Here is a 17,688-nt window from a genome sequence, read left to right on the forward strand (position 1 = left end):
ATTACTGTGCTGAACAGAGATGATGCTGAAAGGCTGCAAGTTACTGTCTGTGCTTTAAATAAGATAGCACACTCTCATTTTTGTTCCTAAAGTAGACAGGTAGCCAGCTGGCCTGCCTTGCAGCAATCTATTTGACCTGACCTAGTTTTTTCCAGTTACAGTCAGTTCTAAAGACATGTGCTCTAAAAATGGATAACAGTGAAATATTAAAAGGGTACTGTAGCACCTTTGAGACTGAGAACAGTTTGTCACATATGCTTTTGTAGGCTGACAGCCTTATCACACAAGGACCACAAAGCACAATAGCCCCAGGATAATAATGCCTTTGTTTGGCTACCCCCTTCGTGACGTTGGTGCTATTTTGTAGTTGTCGCCTGGAAACTGTTTAAAAAGTGTGTTCTTTAACAAATAGGGGGAAATCCATTAATGACCAGCTTTCTCACTGGTATCCAGTTTGATTTTAGTGTGAAACTTAAGTCCCACTTTTATGGCGATTTGGGGGTAATGGATATACTATGGCCAGGGGGAATGTGATCAGAGAAGAAGGGGGGTAGACATTTCACTTTGATTTGTTTGGATTTCCTTTTAACCTTTTATTTTTCTTTGCCAAATGACTATCACCATTCCCAGGCTTGTCAGAAACCGAAGCTTTGATCACTATCCCCTCTCCTCCACAGATGCATTGTAAGAAAAAGCAAAAACAGACTTACAGTTTAATAAAATAATTTATTTTCCTTTCTTGCCTTTTCCTGGCTGTTTCTGTTCAGTCAGATATAGTAATTGCTGAATAGAGATAGATCAGATAGTTAGTTTCATTTACTGTTGATTAGTGAGGTCTGAAGTACCCAAACCCCAGGGATGGTGCAGACACACATTCACACAGAAATGCTAGGGAGGGAGCTCTTTTTAAAGGGAAGACTGCTGATGATTTACATGTCTTTGTGGGGGGGGGGGGACGCAAACTAGTGCTAAATACTATGTGTGGAGATTTTTAGCACGAACAAAGGTTGGAATGCAGGGAAATATCATAAATGTATGATAGGAAAGGGCTGTTTGCATTGCGCCTTTCAAAGCAGTGCTATTTACCAGGAGAGGAGGCCATTGCAATTAGGCCTTGGGTTTACTTCACCAGATGAAATTGACTCAGTCTATGAAAGCTTATGCCACAAACTATTTCTTTCATGAAACCTACTCAGGGGTAGCAGCATTGCCCATGCAGCAAAATCCAACACAGTTCAAAATGCACAAAATAATGATAACTGTATCGGCCAACCAAAATGCAGAAAATACATCATGAAAGCTTTCAAAGCTTCACTGGCTTCTTCATGAAGCAAAAGATGCTAAAAATCATATAGGAGAAGAAAAGTGGTGTTAGAATCACAGACCTATACCATCTTAACTGACAACAGTAATACATCTGAGACAAAGCGTAGGCCAACACAGCTATGTCTTTGAATGCTGAAATGCTAGGTCTAGGGAAGTCCCCCCCACACACTTCCAGCTGGCATTATATAAATGTTACATGTTGGGAAAGAGTTATACTGCCTATTTACCTCTTACCACTTTCTCTGCCCCCTGTCCTTTGTTTCCTCATTGTAATTTTTTTTTTAGTCTTCGATCTTTGCTGAGCAGGACCTACCCACTTAAAGTGCCCTACCCATTGAAAAGTATATAAATAATAAATGAATCCATAAATAGAGTGCAATGGTGAATTGACTGATTGGTTCTAAAACTTCCAATAACTTCAGTTAATGCAAACCCTGCATTAAATAGGTAACTGACTTGAAAAGTACCATCTGTTCCCTTTGTAATTTAGAAAAGTGACAATGGCAAGTTCCCTCTACAAATAAGCATTTCCCCTTTCCTTTTAAACAGGAATGAATACCTCTTCTGAGAAGATGGCTACTGTACCTTGTGCCCATCATTTAAAAATCAAAAGATCCTTTTTTCAGAACAATTGCTTGCATATATTATACAAACTTAATTAATGGACTAAAACTCATGTTTAATTAGCTAATATTTTTCTAATTGTGTAACAGCCCACATTAAAAATGAAATAAAACAGTATCTATGAAAATGAGTTCTTTTAAAAAGTTTAACTGAAGAAGCAAAACTTGTATAAGCATGACACAATCTGATTGATGTGAAATATTTGGCTTCAGTGTGATCATCCATGGCTCAGTTGCAGTTGGTGGTATTCCTCCAGAAAAATTGGTAGTAATTATCTCATTTTCTGTTAAACAACATCTAAGCTACTTATGTTGGAAAATGATGTTTCTAAAAACTTGGCTGGTTTTGACAGTACTTTTGGAAGTTTATCTTTTTTAAAACAAGAAGTTCAAGGCATCAGAAAGGACTATTGATTTCTCTCCCCTAGAACTGTTTGCAGAACCTTGTGCCATTGTACATTAACAAACACGTTGGAAACCGTTGATGCCACAGTCATAAGTCCTAGTCATGACTAAACTAAAGCAAATCTAAGAACTAGGGATCATTTGTGCTCTTTCAGTTTGAAATGACAGCTTATTTCTAATGGCAAAAAAACTCCTTAATATGAAACATCAAAAATTAGTACTTTTCCTTTTCACTATAATATTTTCAGTCATGCTGTATTTTCATTTAAATTTGGTTCTGGCTTGTAAAACCCCATGATTTCACTTATAAATGGATGCTGAAAGGATGATTAATTGATTGATCGACTGACTGAGAACTGGAGACACTAGGAAAACATGACAGAATTTTTAAGGGGGTTCATAAAGGCAGCCATGCTCACTGGCATTTCTCAATCAGACAGATCTGTCAACTGAGGCTAAACTTTATTCGTCAAGCCTTGTAATCTGCCAGCCTTCTTTTTAATCTGAGCAGTAAGAACTAACTGTAGCAAACAAGGTGTTCAGTTAAGAACAATGAATGAATGCACGTCGGAGTCTGAATAACAGATAAAGTGACAATTTCCTTGGGAACTCCTAGTAAGCTGATTCATTACTGCCTCGTTCAGATATCCCCACCTGGTCCCAGGTCTGTTCAACAATGCGTTAGTTGGGGGGTGACTGTGTCACAAACTTTTTCCATTTCTGTCCTGTTAGCTCTGTCCGAAAAGTCACTGGGCTTGCTACACTGCAAAAATAGTAATGGAATAGTAATGGTATAGTGGAATTTACTCAAAAGACTCCTCATTAATAGTATTTGGATACCACCCGGTAACTAACATTCTTTGGAATGTTAAAAATTTTTTTTAATGCTAAACAGATTGAAATACACAGACAAAAAATCAAAACAGAATGAAATACTATAATTAGAGTAAAGCCACTATAAATTTGGGGGGGGGGGCAGTCATATAGCCAGACAAAGGGCTTTATGTAAAAGATTAAAACACTTTAAAAGATAAAAAAGATGTTCACATTTTCTCACTTCATCTCTGGGAACACTATGATGATTGTCTTCTCAGAAGATGATGTTCCAACAATGGAGTTCAGTCCCCAAAAGGCCTCTTCATATTATAGAGAATTGCCATGGTGTTCCAGTTTGAAATGAATTGTGGGTAATTTTATCAAGTGTTTACAGGACTATGCTGTGAAGCATACATTTAGTTTGATATTCTTACTGAAGTCTTACAGAATACCATTGTGTTTTTTAGGTTTAGAGAAATTGCAGGGGCCTTAGAAGCTGCTCTTTCTGAAGACTTAAAAGAGGCTCCAGGTAAAGCTGTTCATTGTAATTAGTATGTATTTAGATTTGGAGAAACAATGACAAATACTCGTTTTCCATTACATTAACATGAAAGACAGTCATCATTATGTCTGTCATAGCAATGGGATCTTGCTTACTTCACTTATAGCGTAAAAATAACTGCAGTGCCTTTACCTGGACAACTTCCAAAGAGCAGTGAAAGATGGATCCCAGGATAAGAACCCTTCTATAGACTATGCCTGTTTGTTATTTGCACTTATAAGGCTGGATAGAAAGTGCTGCTATTTGCTTTCTCCAGGATTGAGGCTTGCATAGTCAATTTTGTTGAAATTTAGAGGTTATAAGAAAGCTGTAGATGATAGACTGGGAAGAAGAGAACTAATTAAAATTTATGTTGGTAACACATCTTGTCTAATATAGTATCTGAATAATCTTGAAAATAGCATGTGACATATAAAAATCTGTGTATAAATTAGAAACCTGGATTGTGACTATCCTAAAATGCTTGTTTTTAGCTGGAAGTTCATATCATCTGTTGGCTACACACATGGTGTGGACAAGTCTGCAGAAGTGCTGGTCAGCTCAGATATTTTTGCCATTGCTAGCACATCGCCTATGGAAGCTTTCACTGCAGATTGTAGCACGATACTCAGTTTTTATTAATGAGGTGAGGAAAACTTCAGCCTTCTCCCACTATTGCATAGTTCTGGTTCTCTCATGCTCTTATACTGTGATTTTAAATACATTGCCTGGAATGACCAGACTAATGATGTTTAAATGTAAGTTTATTAAACTGAGTCATTTGAAAGAGGCATAGTCCCCCACTTCTACAGTATCTCTTTAGACCAGGGGTAGGCAACCTTTTTGAGCCGGGGGCCAGGTTGCTGTCCCTCAGACAACTGGGGGGCCGAAGCCAAAAAATAAATAATTAAATAATTTTTTTAAAAATTAATCAAATAAATAAACCGGGACAAATGTAGGACAAAATTTTCAAATGGAGGGCACGTTTTTTTTAAAATGGAGGACACGCAAAAAATTTTGCTGATTTTTTAAAAAATGTTAATATAAATGCATGTTTCGGAGGCTTCTATAGACAATTGCCCCCCCTTACCTGCCACTTGCCCCCTTGCCCGCCTCCTCCTGATAGGCCAAAGGCCCCACACCCTCACGCGAGAGGCCAAAGGCTCCGGCGGCAATCGGCGGCAAGACCGGGCTGGGGCCGGTCCCAAGGCCTTGCTGGGACGCATCCGGCCCGCAGGCCGCAGGCTGCCTACCCCTGCTTTAGACTGAGGGGTTGAGGGCCTTTGCTACTTTTCAGATAATTTGGATTCTCTCTGAGTTTCCATTATCACAGTTTGGCCACCTGAGTGCCCAATTCATGATATTGCTTAGAGGAAGACTACCATTTTACTTATTTATTTAATTTATAGTCCACATTCTTCTCATTATGGGACCCAAGAGTTAACATCAACTCTCCACTTAAGCTTTTATAAATATTGAGATTTCAGGATGTTTACATGAGATAATGAGCAGACTCTTTGGTAATCTACTAGGCTATTATACTCATTCATAGATATACAAACATATACATTTCCTTGAGGGAGAAACAAAGACATGTTGATGTCTGAGTGCTGAGCTTGCTTTACATTACATGTAAGGCAACATGTATTTCATTATAATAATGACAATTAAGATGTTACACCATCATAAGGACCAAAACCTTATCTTTTGGCATCTTGTTAATAGGCCTTTTGGTTAATACATAGAGGAATATTACTATCTTAAACAGTATAACTTAACCAAATAATCATCATTGTCACTATCAGGTTCTTTCATACTTTCCATAGTGTTTATTAAAGCATTATACAGAAATTTGATAAGGACTTTAAGTTGTACAGAATTTGTCCCTTGTGTCACATTGATAACCATTTATCCATTAAGAAATAAAATCTCATCTGGTGAGGCACTACACATCTTTAAACAGGCATCTGTGAACACATAGACATTCAAAGGTTAATCCCATAAAGCACTGTTAAATCTTTACAGCATCTGTTACATCTATAACATCTTAATGGGCATCTATTATACTCATAATGAGCCATATACCTATTTCACTATAGCCTAAATGAGAGTAAAGAACTTTTCTCTCTAATCGGAATATATCACAACAAGGATACTGATGGTTCCCAAGTTTTTGATATCCAATCAAAGCAGATCCTTAACTGTAACTTCACCTGTTTCACACTGCTTGATAGACTTATCTCTTTGTCATTATGTTTTGTTGTTGTCTTGATGGAACAGCTTTTACTCAGACCCATCTCTAATGAAAGTACAAAGGATCATAAAAAAACGCTGACAAGTAATACCAAGGAATCCCCACTGAATTTAGGCTCTGTTGAGGACCCAGGAAATGAGTCTACTCCAGATACTCAGCCATTACCTTCCATATCTACTGCTCAGCTTGTTCTAATTGCTGCAGATTTGGATCACCTTCAGGAATGGGTTTGTATATTTCATTGATCTGCATGTCAAATTGGGCCTCAAGTTCAGGAGCTTTTGAAATTTAAAACTTTTTTAACCTCAAGGAGATTTAACTGTTAAAATTCAATTTTGAAACACAGACCAGCATTGTTCATTGGTGTGCTGTCTATTCTGTTTTGAATGTGACTTTTTGAACAATTCCTTTAAAGGTTAATCATTAAATGCTGCAAGGGCCAAATACACATTTTGAATAAAACTGTTCCAGTTTTTTCCTAGATATTTTGCATGGAACACTTTGATGGTATAGGTCAAAAAATGTAAAAATGTTTCTCACGCAGCTCTTGGGGTGAGAGCAACACAATTATATACTGGTTCCGTATACAAAAAAGACCTTCTCTTCAGTGTACATGACGATCTTGAGAAAATGTATTCTGATATATCTTTAATATTCCTATTTTCCAAACAGCTGCCTGAACTGTTGGAAATTATCAAACCAAAACTGGAAACAGTTGGCTTCAAAAACATAGACTGCATTTCAGGTAAAATTGAGTTATATCTATGTGTGCGTGTGCACAGACACGTGCATACACACACACACATATTCTTGTTATGTATTCAGAATTAATTTGATTTCCAGTGAACACAGTCACCCAGGTAATTCCCCCCCCAAATCTAATACAATGAAACTATTAATAAATAAAGGAGGGAGGTTAGATTCAAGAAAATTAATCAACATTTGATTTTACATCCTTTCTAAATGGCACTGAATTTCATGTATGTTGCCCTTTACTGTTCTTTGTAGAGGAGTATCTCCCTCTTCCCACTTTTTTTTCTTGAATAGTGGTATAGCATTATACCTACACATATTTTGTTCTAACTGTCACAGTTTGCAAATCTCTTTGTGACAATGGTTGCAATGAGCAGAAATGCCAAAGCAAGCATAACTCTGGTTAATTTTTAAAATGATAAGGAGACATTAGTGTGTGAAAGAGAAGAAAAGCAGAAAGAACCATGAAATCACTGGATACTCCTGAGTGTCTGACCAAGTTAGGAATCAGTTAGCTTTTTAAGATCTGCACCAAATCTTTCTGTATGTATGATAGGTAATATTGCAATGTAGGTACATAATGAATTGTTAAGTCTAGGATAGCACAGTAAACAATATTTTTGGGTTTTTTTCTGATTCTGAAGAAACTAGGAGGTTGGAAATATGTGTAGATCTGGGACAGGTCTGACAAGCTCAGATTTTACAATCTTTTCCCTTTTTCATAGGAGCATTGGAAGACTCAAAGGATTCTTTGTTGGGTTGCTGGCCAACCCTAAACAATAAGATAATTCTGGATTTGAGTGATTCTTGCTTCAGTTGTTTGAAAAGTGCCCTAGAAATCCCAAGGCTGTATAGAAGGACCAATAAGGTAGTGTGCTTCTCATTTTAAAAGTACTAAGCATGGATGATATAATCTGTATTTCTCACTGTCATCTGATGGTGCGTAGTATCTTCATCTATCAAATTGTTCCTCAACTTATTGTAGTACAGAAGAAGTCCCCTGCTTTTCTCTCCCATGTCTTGTATTTATTTATTAAAGGTTTCCCCACCCATCAGCAATGCTATAAGTGAGGCTAACAATATCATTTCAACTTTCCATGTCCTATCTTACTTTCACCCACACACCCTAATGCATACCATAGTTATACTGCTGAAAACAATCTGCCTGCTATCCATCTTCTGAATGGACCATCATACATTAACGAACACTGGTAATCTTTCAAGTTTTAAAAAAGCCATTTGAAGGAAAACTATGATATTTGTGAGCCTGTGGTATTGATCCATTCTCAAAATGTCTCCCTCCGTTGAACATAGAGAAAGATGTGGAGATACAGAAATTAGAATTCCGTTCTCTCTCCATAGTCTCTCTTTACCTCAAAGTAGACATTGGTGGTGCACCAATGATAAAGAAAGCAATTGTTCCTATAAGTACTCTGTCTGTTTATCAGGTAAAGGAAGACTCTTAGTTTGCAGCTTCTTTTCAGAAGTGCTAGATATTCTCTAGCTTGGGGAAAATCATATTGATTTATTAAAGTGCTGAAGAGTAGTACTGTTTTCAGGGAGACAGTTCAGCTTGGTTACATTATAGAAAGCAAACCTTCCAGCAGAAAGATACATGTTTCTACAGCCCTGGAAGTTATTCTGTTATTAGTTCATTATTACTTGCTTTCAGCTGAACTGAACTGTCATCTTTCTTATTCTGAGACATTGCAAAAGAACTACATGAAATGGAAAAGTATAGAATATTTAACACTGTGCTCTGTCTCCAACAATGTTAAGCACTTACTACTTCTCATTTAATTTACAGTTCATGAATCTCATTGGTCCTGGCATTCTCTTTGTAGAAACCAAGGGACTGTGAATAGTGTGGCCCCTTATGTATGGTTTTGCTTCTCATAACAACAGTCTGTAGGTGAGGTCACTCCTGCCCCCACCTTTCATCCCTGTAGTGAGCACTTTCGTTACAGGCACTTGACTTTACAGATAAGCTTTGATGCTGGAAGTGAGTTTGACTGAAAGGAAAGCATTGGCTGGGGAAGAAAGAGTACAGAGAACTATGTGGGTAGGTGCGAGGCAATGCTAGCTCCACTCACCTGCACACAGACCGTTCTTCACCCCTATGTTATATGTGATTGGGGTAGGCCTAGCACTTAAGCAAATTTCAGAGATCTTCAGTCTCCAACCATTTTCACCCAGGAGAATAAAGTTAGTGCTTCCACTGATGTGATAATATACGTCCTGCTTTCTGTTATATTCTTGTTTCAGACTACCGCTTTAACACAGTTGGGGCAAACAGTAGTGAGAGGACTAGATTTCAGAGACATTGAATCCTTTCAGTGCAAGTTCATGTCATGTCAGTGTTTTTGAAGGAGTCAGATATGTGGACTCAAAAAGAAATCTAAATTGAGGTTTGGGTGATAAGCATATGTGTTTAGATTTTAAAACCTTCTAATTACTCTCCTAACAAATTTGGTGGATAACAACTATACCCAAAGTTCTGTTTGCATTTATACATATTGTAGTTATGTCAGTGATGTTAAAGAAAGGTGTTTTCTTTGGAAATCATATAGCAGCACATTTCAGTAGTAGCTTGGTTCAGCTTAAAACTTATTGAAGCATTTCCACATGCAATGTTTTTTGTTACTGCTTTTCTAGTATGAAAAAAAAAAGTATAACACATCTAAATTGCCATATACTACACATACATAAGCATGTGAAACTTTACTTGCTCAGGACACTAAAATAAGAAGCCTTTTATTCTCTTTTCTTCCCCATCTCTTCATATTTCATTAATCAGGAAGTGCCAACCAAGGCATTGCCCTATGTTAACAGTGCTCTTAAGCCTTTCTACCAGCTGAAGGATGAGTATAAAGATACATTAAAGCCAGCTATAATTGAACAGTGGCTTGAAGGAGCCTTCAGTGCAAGCACACAGAGGTAAGTGAAAACTTGATGCAAGGTTACAGAGCAAAGTCAACTTTACAAACTCACCAAAATTTACCTGAGTGTTTCTATAATAAATACAGTATTAAATAAAAAAAAAATAACATGAAGGTTTTTTTCTTGACCTCTAAGAAGCAGAGAAGTAACGTATGACTTGTGATTACCATATCTCAGTGTTGAAACATGCACCTTGCATGTTTTGGGTTTACCCTTAGTGTATCCAAATAGGGCTGTCCAAAATCCTGACAAGCCACTGTCAATCGTTTATTATAACAATAGCAAGTAACAAGTACATTTCTATACCACTTATCAGTGCACTTAAGCACTCCCTAAGCGGTTTACAGAATGTAAGCTAATTGCCCCCAACAATCTGGGTACACATTTTAGCGACCCGGGAAAGATGCAAGCCTGAGTCGAGCTTGAGCCCTTTCGCTGATATTGAACTGTAAGTGAGTGGCTCCAGTACAGGCATTTAACCACTGCGCCACCAGGGCTCATTTATTGTTATAGTTATTAAGTGATATCTACCCCACCTTATCCTCACCCATGGGACTCGGTACTGTAGACAATATTGAGCCAGCAGAATCAATGTGACTTGTTGTAAGGCAGCTTTCTCTGTTATTAGGTGACTGTGTCTGTTTCACATCTTTTCAATAGCAAGATCATGTGGCCTTTTTGTAGTATTGAAACAATGTAGGAGTGCTTTGTTGCTCCTTTTTTCCAATATATGTTATATTCAAACAACTTGATTTTGTCATTCTGTGCTGGGACTGGAAGTCAGGATACCAGGTTACCTTAACAGAAAACGTGCATCACACAGATCCACTTTACTTTCAAAGTGTATTCAAGCCATTGTCTGTATAGATATCAGTGTTTGTGTTATTATTGTGATGGATATTATCATCGGAATATAAAATTAATTTCCAGATGTTTCCTAATTTCTGAAATATACTAAGTGTGATGTTAATTTTGTTATATTCTGAGCAAGCTGATTTGTAGCATTTACTAAAATTAGCTACATCAGTGAAATACATATTGATCATGTACTGAAGCAATTATTTCCAGCCCTAATATTCAAAAGCAACTAATTTCATATTTTTAGAACAAAGAAGGTTGTAAATATAACACAAGCAAAATACAGTTTGACCATTTGCTTGTTGCTGTTTTTTCTGTAATCATCTAGTTATTGGCTTAATACACAAGTTCAGGCCAAACATTGTTGCTTGTTATGGCAAAGCATGTCCTGACACTGGTTAGTAGAAGAGGTTGTGAAGGAAAGAATTGATTATGTGAATGATCTCTGCTCCCAACACTCCATATAGGAGTTTTTTCTATATGGAGTGTTGGGAGCAGAGATCATTCACATAATCAGTTCTTTCCTCCACAACCTCTTCTACTAACCAGTGTCAGGACATGCTCTGCCACGACAAACACCAATGTTTGGCCTGAACTTGTGTGTTAAGCCAATAACTAGATGATGTATAAAGAAGGAAATCTGAAAGAGCCCCAGAAATGTCTTCTTTTTCCCCGCCTCCTTACTGGCTCTTTCTGCAGTTCCAAGGCAAGTAATCTCTATGTCATTGCTTCCTGGATGTTTGTAGGCAACCAGTAGGCCACATGTGCTTTTCACTCTTCTTCAGAGCGAAATGCATATATTCTAAGAAGTAATTCTGATATCACATCTCCCAAGTCTGCAGAGATGCCCTTCCTCCAGCCATGGGACCAACATCCAGCATACCAACAGCATTGGTATAGCATCCATTATCACTTGTACAATCGAGCTGATTCCTTCTTCCTCCTCCCCACCTATGCCAATGCAGCCACTTGTCTCTTCATCTTTAGCATTGAGCATCCACACAGAATTTCCCCTAGTCTTTTGGCCTGTAACAAAAACTGGTTCCCCGTTGCTGCTGATATACATCCTTGTACCACCATTTTCAGCATTACTGCCTTTGCAGTGAGGAGTAAGAGCAGAAGAAATGTGTTTGGGACAGGAAGAGGCCACTGCTACTACTTAGGTCTGCTACGTAGGTCTTAGAGAAACATGGAGCTGGACCTAAATAAATTGCTAGGCATTTTTCCAGAAAGGATTTCTAGTCTCGTCTGTAAAATAGTAGTTTTGTAAGAGATATTGTTGGGGGTTGATGCTGTCTGTTTTACTGCGTAAATGAAGGATGAGTATAATAATAACAGTTTAGTAATGGCCAGTCAGCCTTTTTATGTCTCATTGAAGAGAAAAGTGTATTGTTTTGTTCATTTGTTCAGGTCTGTCAGCTCCAGATTAAAACAGGCTATTTTCTTTTCTGCTCACTTAATAATTTTGTATGCAGAAGGCTCCTGGTCTAATCCAGTCATTAATCTCTATATTCAGGTACTTTGAGACAGTATCAGATATTCTGAATTCTGTAAAGAAGATGGAAGAAAGTTTGAAAAGGCTTAAGCAGGCCAGAAAAACTGTGACTGCAAATAGTGTATCTCCAAATGGAGGCATGAGCGATGACAATAAAATCCGCCTTCAGTTGGCCCTAGATGTGGAATACTTCAGTATTCAGGTAAACAAAAACAATTTTTGTTGGATGAACTAAGATACTTGGTGCTGAATGTGAAATAAATAATGATTTCTCTTTGAAAGAGAACTACATTTGCATTTGACCTTCAACTGTTCTTTTGGGGTCAGTTTTTCTTGCCTCTATCAGACAGATATCTGATGGTCTTCCCCTGCAGTTGCCAATTACTTTTTTTGGTGGCAGCTTCTCTCTCTCTCTCTCTCTCTCTCTCTCTCTCTCTCTCTGTGTGTGTGTGTGTGTGTGTGTATCTTCAAGTCGCCTGTTGATTTATGGCAACCCCCTAAATTTCATATGGTTTTCTTAGCCAAGAAATACTCAGCCCTTAAATGTGGAAAGCAACAAGCACCCCATCTCCATAAATAAATAAATAAATAAATTCATAAGAGATGTCACAGCCTTACTCTTTCTTCCAACTACACTAAGAGAACATATTCTAGTCTAGAAAATTAAGCATACGGGATGGTTTAATATTTTGTAGTAACTTAAAAATGTTAAAATCTGTTTCTAGAGGTGATCTAAACTGAAAGTCTTAGTAAAATTGTTTATTTCACTTTATCTGAATAAAATGACAAAATGCTCACATGTAATTAATTCAATAGAAGCTTCTTTGCTATAATATTCATTTTGAACTGATAGGATAGATTTAATATCAAATAAAGACTGAGCTCAATCTATATAAAGCTGAATATATTTAACCATTTTTGGTATGATAAAATTAAATCATTGTTTAGCATTTGGAAGTTGCAGTAGAACATTTATTTTTAAAAAGTAGTGCCAGCATTTATGAGAACAGTTTCTGTTTTTACAGTGATATGATTAAAAGATTGGTCTAAGTGGGCAATCGCTAGAACAGCAATCAAAATTAATATAAAATTAATAGGACAAACAGCATGAAAAAAACATCCACTCAGAACAAGTAAAATCCTTCTGTTTTAAAATGTTTAAGATCTAAAAGGCCTTCATCTTGTACTGAAAAGACATTAGATGGACACTAAGAAAATCTAGAGAAAGGTACTTCTCGGAAGCTCGATTTTCTCATTTTTCCATGTTAAATTCATTTCTGCTTCATATGTATCATATATGTATGCCACAGGACAAATAGATGTCCAGTCCATTATCCATCCATCCACCATTTTATTTATATCCCACCTTTCTCCCAGGTTGCAATTCAAGGCTGCTTACAAAAAGGCAGAGAATACACAAATAAAACGCATATAATTAAGACATAGTATAAGATTAACATTCAAACAGTATTAAATAACAAAATTAAAACCAATTAAAAGCTTACAATTAAAAACAGTATAACACCATAAAAGCCCCTTTTTTGATAAAATCTGTTTCTAAAGACTTGCTGGAAAATAAGGGTCTTCATTTGATGCCTAAAGGAAAGCAAAGAAGCCTTCCTAACTTTCCTAAGGAGGGAGTTTCAAAATGTGAGCAGCCACAGAAAATGTCTTCCTTCTTCTGACCAACTGTGCCCATGAAAGTGGTGGGATAGAAGTGCCTTCCCTTCAGATCTTAATGCCTGGGCAGGCTCAAATGGGATGATCTAGGCCTTCACCCCCATGCTGCCTTGGCTGCATGGACACCCCTACTTTCTCTCATAGCTGGGCATTTCAGAAATGGGCAAAACAGAGGTGGTAACCTTCACTTTTTCTCCTTTTCTCTGCTGCTCCCCTTCTGTTTCACCTTCACTTTTGATGGTTGCCTGTCCCACTTCCCAAGTTAGGAAGAAATCAGAGAAGGGCCTTTGACAATTATCAGAATACTTATGCATAATCACACAGGACAAAGCACCTTAGTCTCAAGCCACTTATATAAGGTATAAATGCTACAGAAGTCACTTGGGTTTTCAAAGATAAGGCCAAATCCAAAGGGACCCTTATGCCTTTTGAGAGGAATGCAAAACAGTTCAGAGCTGGGTGAATGCCCTCTCCTAAGACAAATGGGATAATAATAACAACAACAACAATTTGTATTCCGCTTTTTCACAAAGGAATCAAAGCGGACTCCAACAGTATAATTAAAACATCAAACAATTAAAAATTACAATTTAAAAACCCCAACCCTCCCCCCAATCATAAAAACAGTGATCAACCCATAAAAAGAGATTAAACATCCAAATTTAAAACTATCCAATAGGAATACACTAAAATTTCGGCAGATTAGCACAAGAAATGAAGGGGAGATGGGGAGATGGTATCAATCAATTTTGATATCTGAACAATTTGAGGTATCATTAGAGAGGGGAGGCAAGTCTAATGGATCTAGCCTAGTCTGGAAAGGCCTTCCGGAAGAGATCCGTCTTAATAGCCTTTTTAAAGGTTTCCAAGGTGGTAATATGGCAGGTCTTGTCTGGCAGGTCATTCCAGAGCCTGGGAGAGGCTGATGAGACGGTCCTCTGGGTCACCACTGAAAGTCTGGTCTGCTTAGGTTGTAGCAGATTCTTCCCGGAGGATCAAAGTGTGCAGGGTGGATTATATGGAAGTAGGTGCTCCCACAGGTAGTCAGGACCCAAGCCATGTAGGGCTTTAAAGGTTAGGACCAACACCTTGTACCTTGCCCGGAAACTGATAGGCAGCCAGTGGAGAGATTTTAGAACCGGTGTAATATGGGCAGTTCTGGATGTGACCAGCATGGCTGCCATATTTTGTATCAATTGAAGTTTCTGAACAGGGCACAAGGGTAGCCCCATGTAGAGCGCGTTACTAGGGATGTTTTCCCTAATTCTTGTTGTTTGTTGTTGTTGTGTGCCTTCAAGCTATTTCTGACTTGATGGGGTTTTCTTGGTAAGTTTCTTCAGAGGAGGTTTGCCATTGCCATCCTCTGAGGCTAAGAGATTGTGACATAGGGCTAATCCCTCTATCCCTTATGCAGTCCATTGCTGACTCCAGAGTTGTTTAGTTCATCCATTGGCTCAAGCTAAATCTAATGAAAAGAAAAAGGACTGGATTTCATCCAAGTATTGATGAACTCTTTCCGCACTATTTCCCCCCCACATTTTATTTGTGTGTGCATATGAAACAGAATATCTCACCCTTTAAGTGTGCCTCTTATGAGGCAAAAAGGAGAAGATATAAGAAGACATTTCTCCTGCACATTCATTTATATTGCCAGTTCGGTGCTATCCAAATTCACTTATAAGTTAGAGAAGTGTTTTAAATTTTTAAAAAGTATATTTATGATTCTGTAGTTGTGTTCATGAATCTAAGTGCATGAACAGACAGGCCAAAATATAGCTGCTTTGGGTCACTTTGGAAGTATGCTGTTTAAATGATGCATATTTTGGCCTATCTGTTCAAGCCCTAAGTTCTTCCACCATTGCTTTATGGGTAAAATTATCCTTCATATTTATTTGGAAAACTGTAGTTTGTAAGCATTTGAGTTATACTCTTCCTCTAGCATCATTATCAACTGTGCAAATTAACCACTTCATGCTTAGTAAATATAAAGGTAAATCCATTCATAAAAATTATAGATTAATGATTTTTTACTATTGCATACCATTAAATTACCGTATTTTCTGGCATATAAAACGACTTTTTGACCCTCTAAAATTGGGTCAAAAGTTGGGGGTCGTCTTATACTCTGGGTTAAGCCCGGCAACAAGAGAGCCCTGTGGTCCGATGCGCTCACCCGGCCTGTTCTGCGCCGCCACCGCCAGCCTCCTGCTGCCTTCCAGGCATCTGGAGGCCTTTTGAACCCGGCATGAGCGTGCACGGCCGGCTGCTGGCTTCAAGAGGCCTCCGGAGGCCCCTTGCAGCCTGCACGCGCACGCATGGCCGGCTGCAGGCTTCACAGAAAATGGGATAGTCTTATATGGTGAGTGTATCCTAAACTCTATATTTTTATTGAAAAAGTTGGGGGTCGTCTTATATGCCTGGTCATCTTATATGCTAGTAAATATGGTATACAGGTCTGAAATTCAGTGAAACTGGTTATCAGCACAAAACAAAACTGAAGTCTTGTAGATCCTTTGATTATAAAGTGATTATTTGATTCTGTGTTTGGCTGCAAAAATTATAAAGAACTTTTAATGTTTTGTTGCAGATGCAGAAGATGGGATTGCAGTTGAACAACATTGAAAGCTTTTCAGCTCTTTCAGATCTTGTTCAAGCTGCCAGGGATCAGATATCAGCAGAACAAACCACATGATTTCCAGCTTCCAAAGAGGAGGATTTATTTTTACTTTTCTCCTGCCAAATAATATGTAGCAATGAAGTGCTTCCTTACGCAGCTTCAGCAGAAGTATGCCTGAAGATACATAAAAATTTGTTTCACCCAAAAGGAGAACCTTACACAAAAAATCAACTGCTCAAGTTTTCCATTATATGGAAGACCCTTTATATTTCTAAAATTCTGCCACAGAAATGTGAAAGTACTTTTTATTTTTGTTGTAAATTTTTATCATGCAGGAATAATATGATTAAAATAAACCAGAAAAAACTTGTTTCTTTGGAGTATTTTTATTAATCAGAGGGGGAAGAGGTGTAATGAAAATATTATGATACATGCCTAAGAATAGTAATTACTGGCATTTGAGCTTAACAATTGTTATTTAAGTTGCATAGAAGAGATAAAAACAAATTAGGTCTTGAATTTCAAAACAAAAGTATGTGTTTCAAACTTCCTTTGAAACTTCCCTGTGTCATTTACGGTTTTTAAATTTAATTCAAGATTTAAGGATAAATGAAGGGGCAAAATCTGCAATAGAGCTTTGTGGGAAAGGTCAGTGATAATCTAATTTTGATAATAGAAAGCTGCATTTTGGTCTTCTCTGCATTCTTGCTCAACTACATCATCTGGAAATATCTCCACAACAGAATCATTACAAGAATTTTAGATTTTACTATCACTGTGAATCAGGTATACAGACATTATAGTTGAGATATGGTGACACTCCAAATGGGCTAGGTTGTACTAGCTAGGGATCCATAAAACCCACTGGGAAATATTCTTCATTAATTCGTTTTCTCCAGCACATGATCTCCTGTGCATATTGAAACCCAAACTTAATATATGTGGGTTAATATATTGGGTTTTGAACAATCTTGAGGAGACCTTGGTTCAAATACCTTCCCACTTTAAAAATGTTACATAGTTAGATCTCTGCCTGCTTATTACAGGTCTAAGTAAATAGGCTTTGTAACTTCTGAGCTATTTGAACAGGTTAGGACAGAAAACAGTGTAAACAAACATCTTGGTCAAGATTCTAGATTAGGTTATTAGTTATATTTACTTAACTAAATAGTGTCTCCTGGCTCAAACCCCTACCACTATCCTTTCATTACCAGGCAGCATTGCAAACACCGGAGGTCTGTTCTCCAGTCAGTCTATACAAAGCAGATAGATGGCAATCTCTGCTGTGACAGTTTGAAGCAGGATCCCTGTCATCATTCTTCCTGGCACCAGAGATCACTGGCTGGAGGTAGGTAGAAATGTCAACCTGCTATGTCCTAG

The 17,688-nt window shown here is 37.7% G+C and overlaps 1 protein-coding gene across 1 annotated transcript in view; it reads left to right on the top strand.

The window, feature by feature from the left end:
* The window catches only part of COG2 (component of oligomeric golgi complex 2), a 41,907-nt gene extending 25,230 nt beyond the window's left edge, over positions 1-16,677 (top strand). Inside the window, exons 11-18 of the mRNA XM_089529951.1 lie at positions 3,638-3,699; positions 4,206-4,357; positions 5,992-6,192; positions 6,638-6,710; positions 7,444-7,586; positions 9,516-9,655; positions 12,033-12,213; positions 16,279-16,677. Coding sequence (XP_089386077.1) covers positions 3,638-3,699; positions 4,206-4,357; positions 5,992-6,192; positions 6,638-6,710; positions 7,444-7,586; positions 9,516-9,655; positions 12,033-12,213; positions 16,279-16,383 — 1,057 coding nt within the window. The 3' untranslated portion in view covers positions 16,384-16,677. The remainder of the gene's footprint in view (positions 1-3,637; positions 3,700-4,205; positions 4,358-5,991; positions 6,193-6,637; positions 6,711-7,443; positions 7,587-9,515; positions 9,656-12,032; positions 12,214-16,278) is intronic.
* The last annotated feature ends 1,011 nt before the right edge of the window (positions 16,678-17,688 follow it).

The sequence above is a fragment of the Sceloporus occidentalis genome, unplaced genomic scaffold, assembly GCF_023333645.1.
Source record: "Sceloporus occidentalis isolate IW3139 unplaced genomic scaffold, rSceOcc1.0.p SCAF_6, whole genome shotgun sequence".
Taxonomy (NCBI): Eukaryota; Metazoa; Chordata; class Lepidosauria; order Squamata; family Phrynosomatidae; genus Sceloporus; species Sceloporus occidentalis.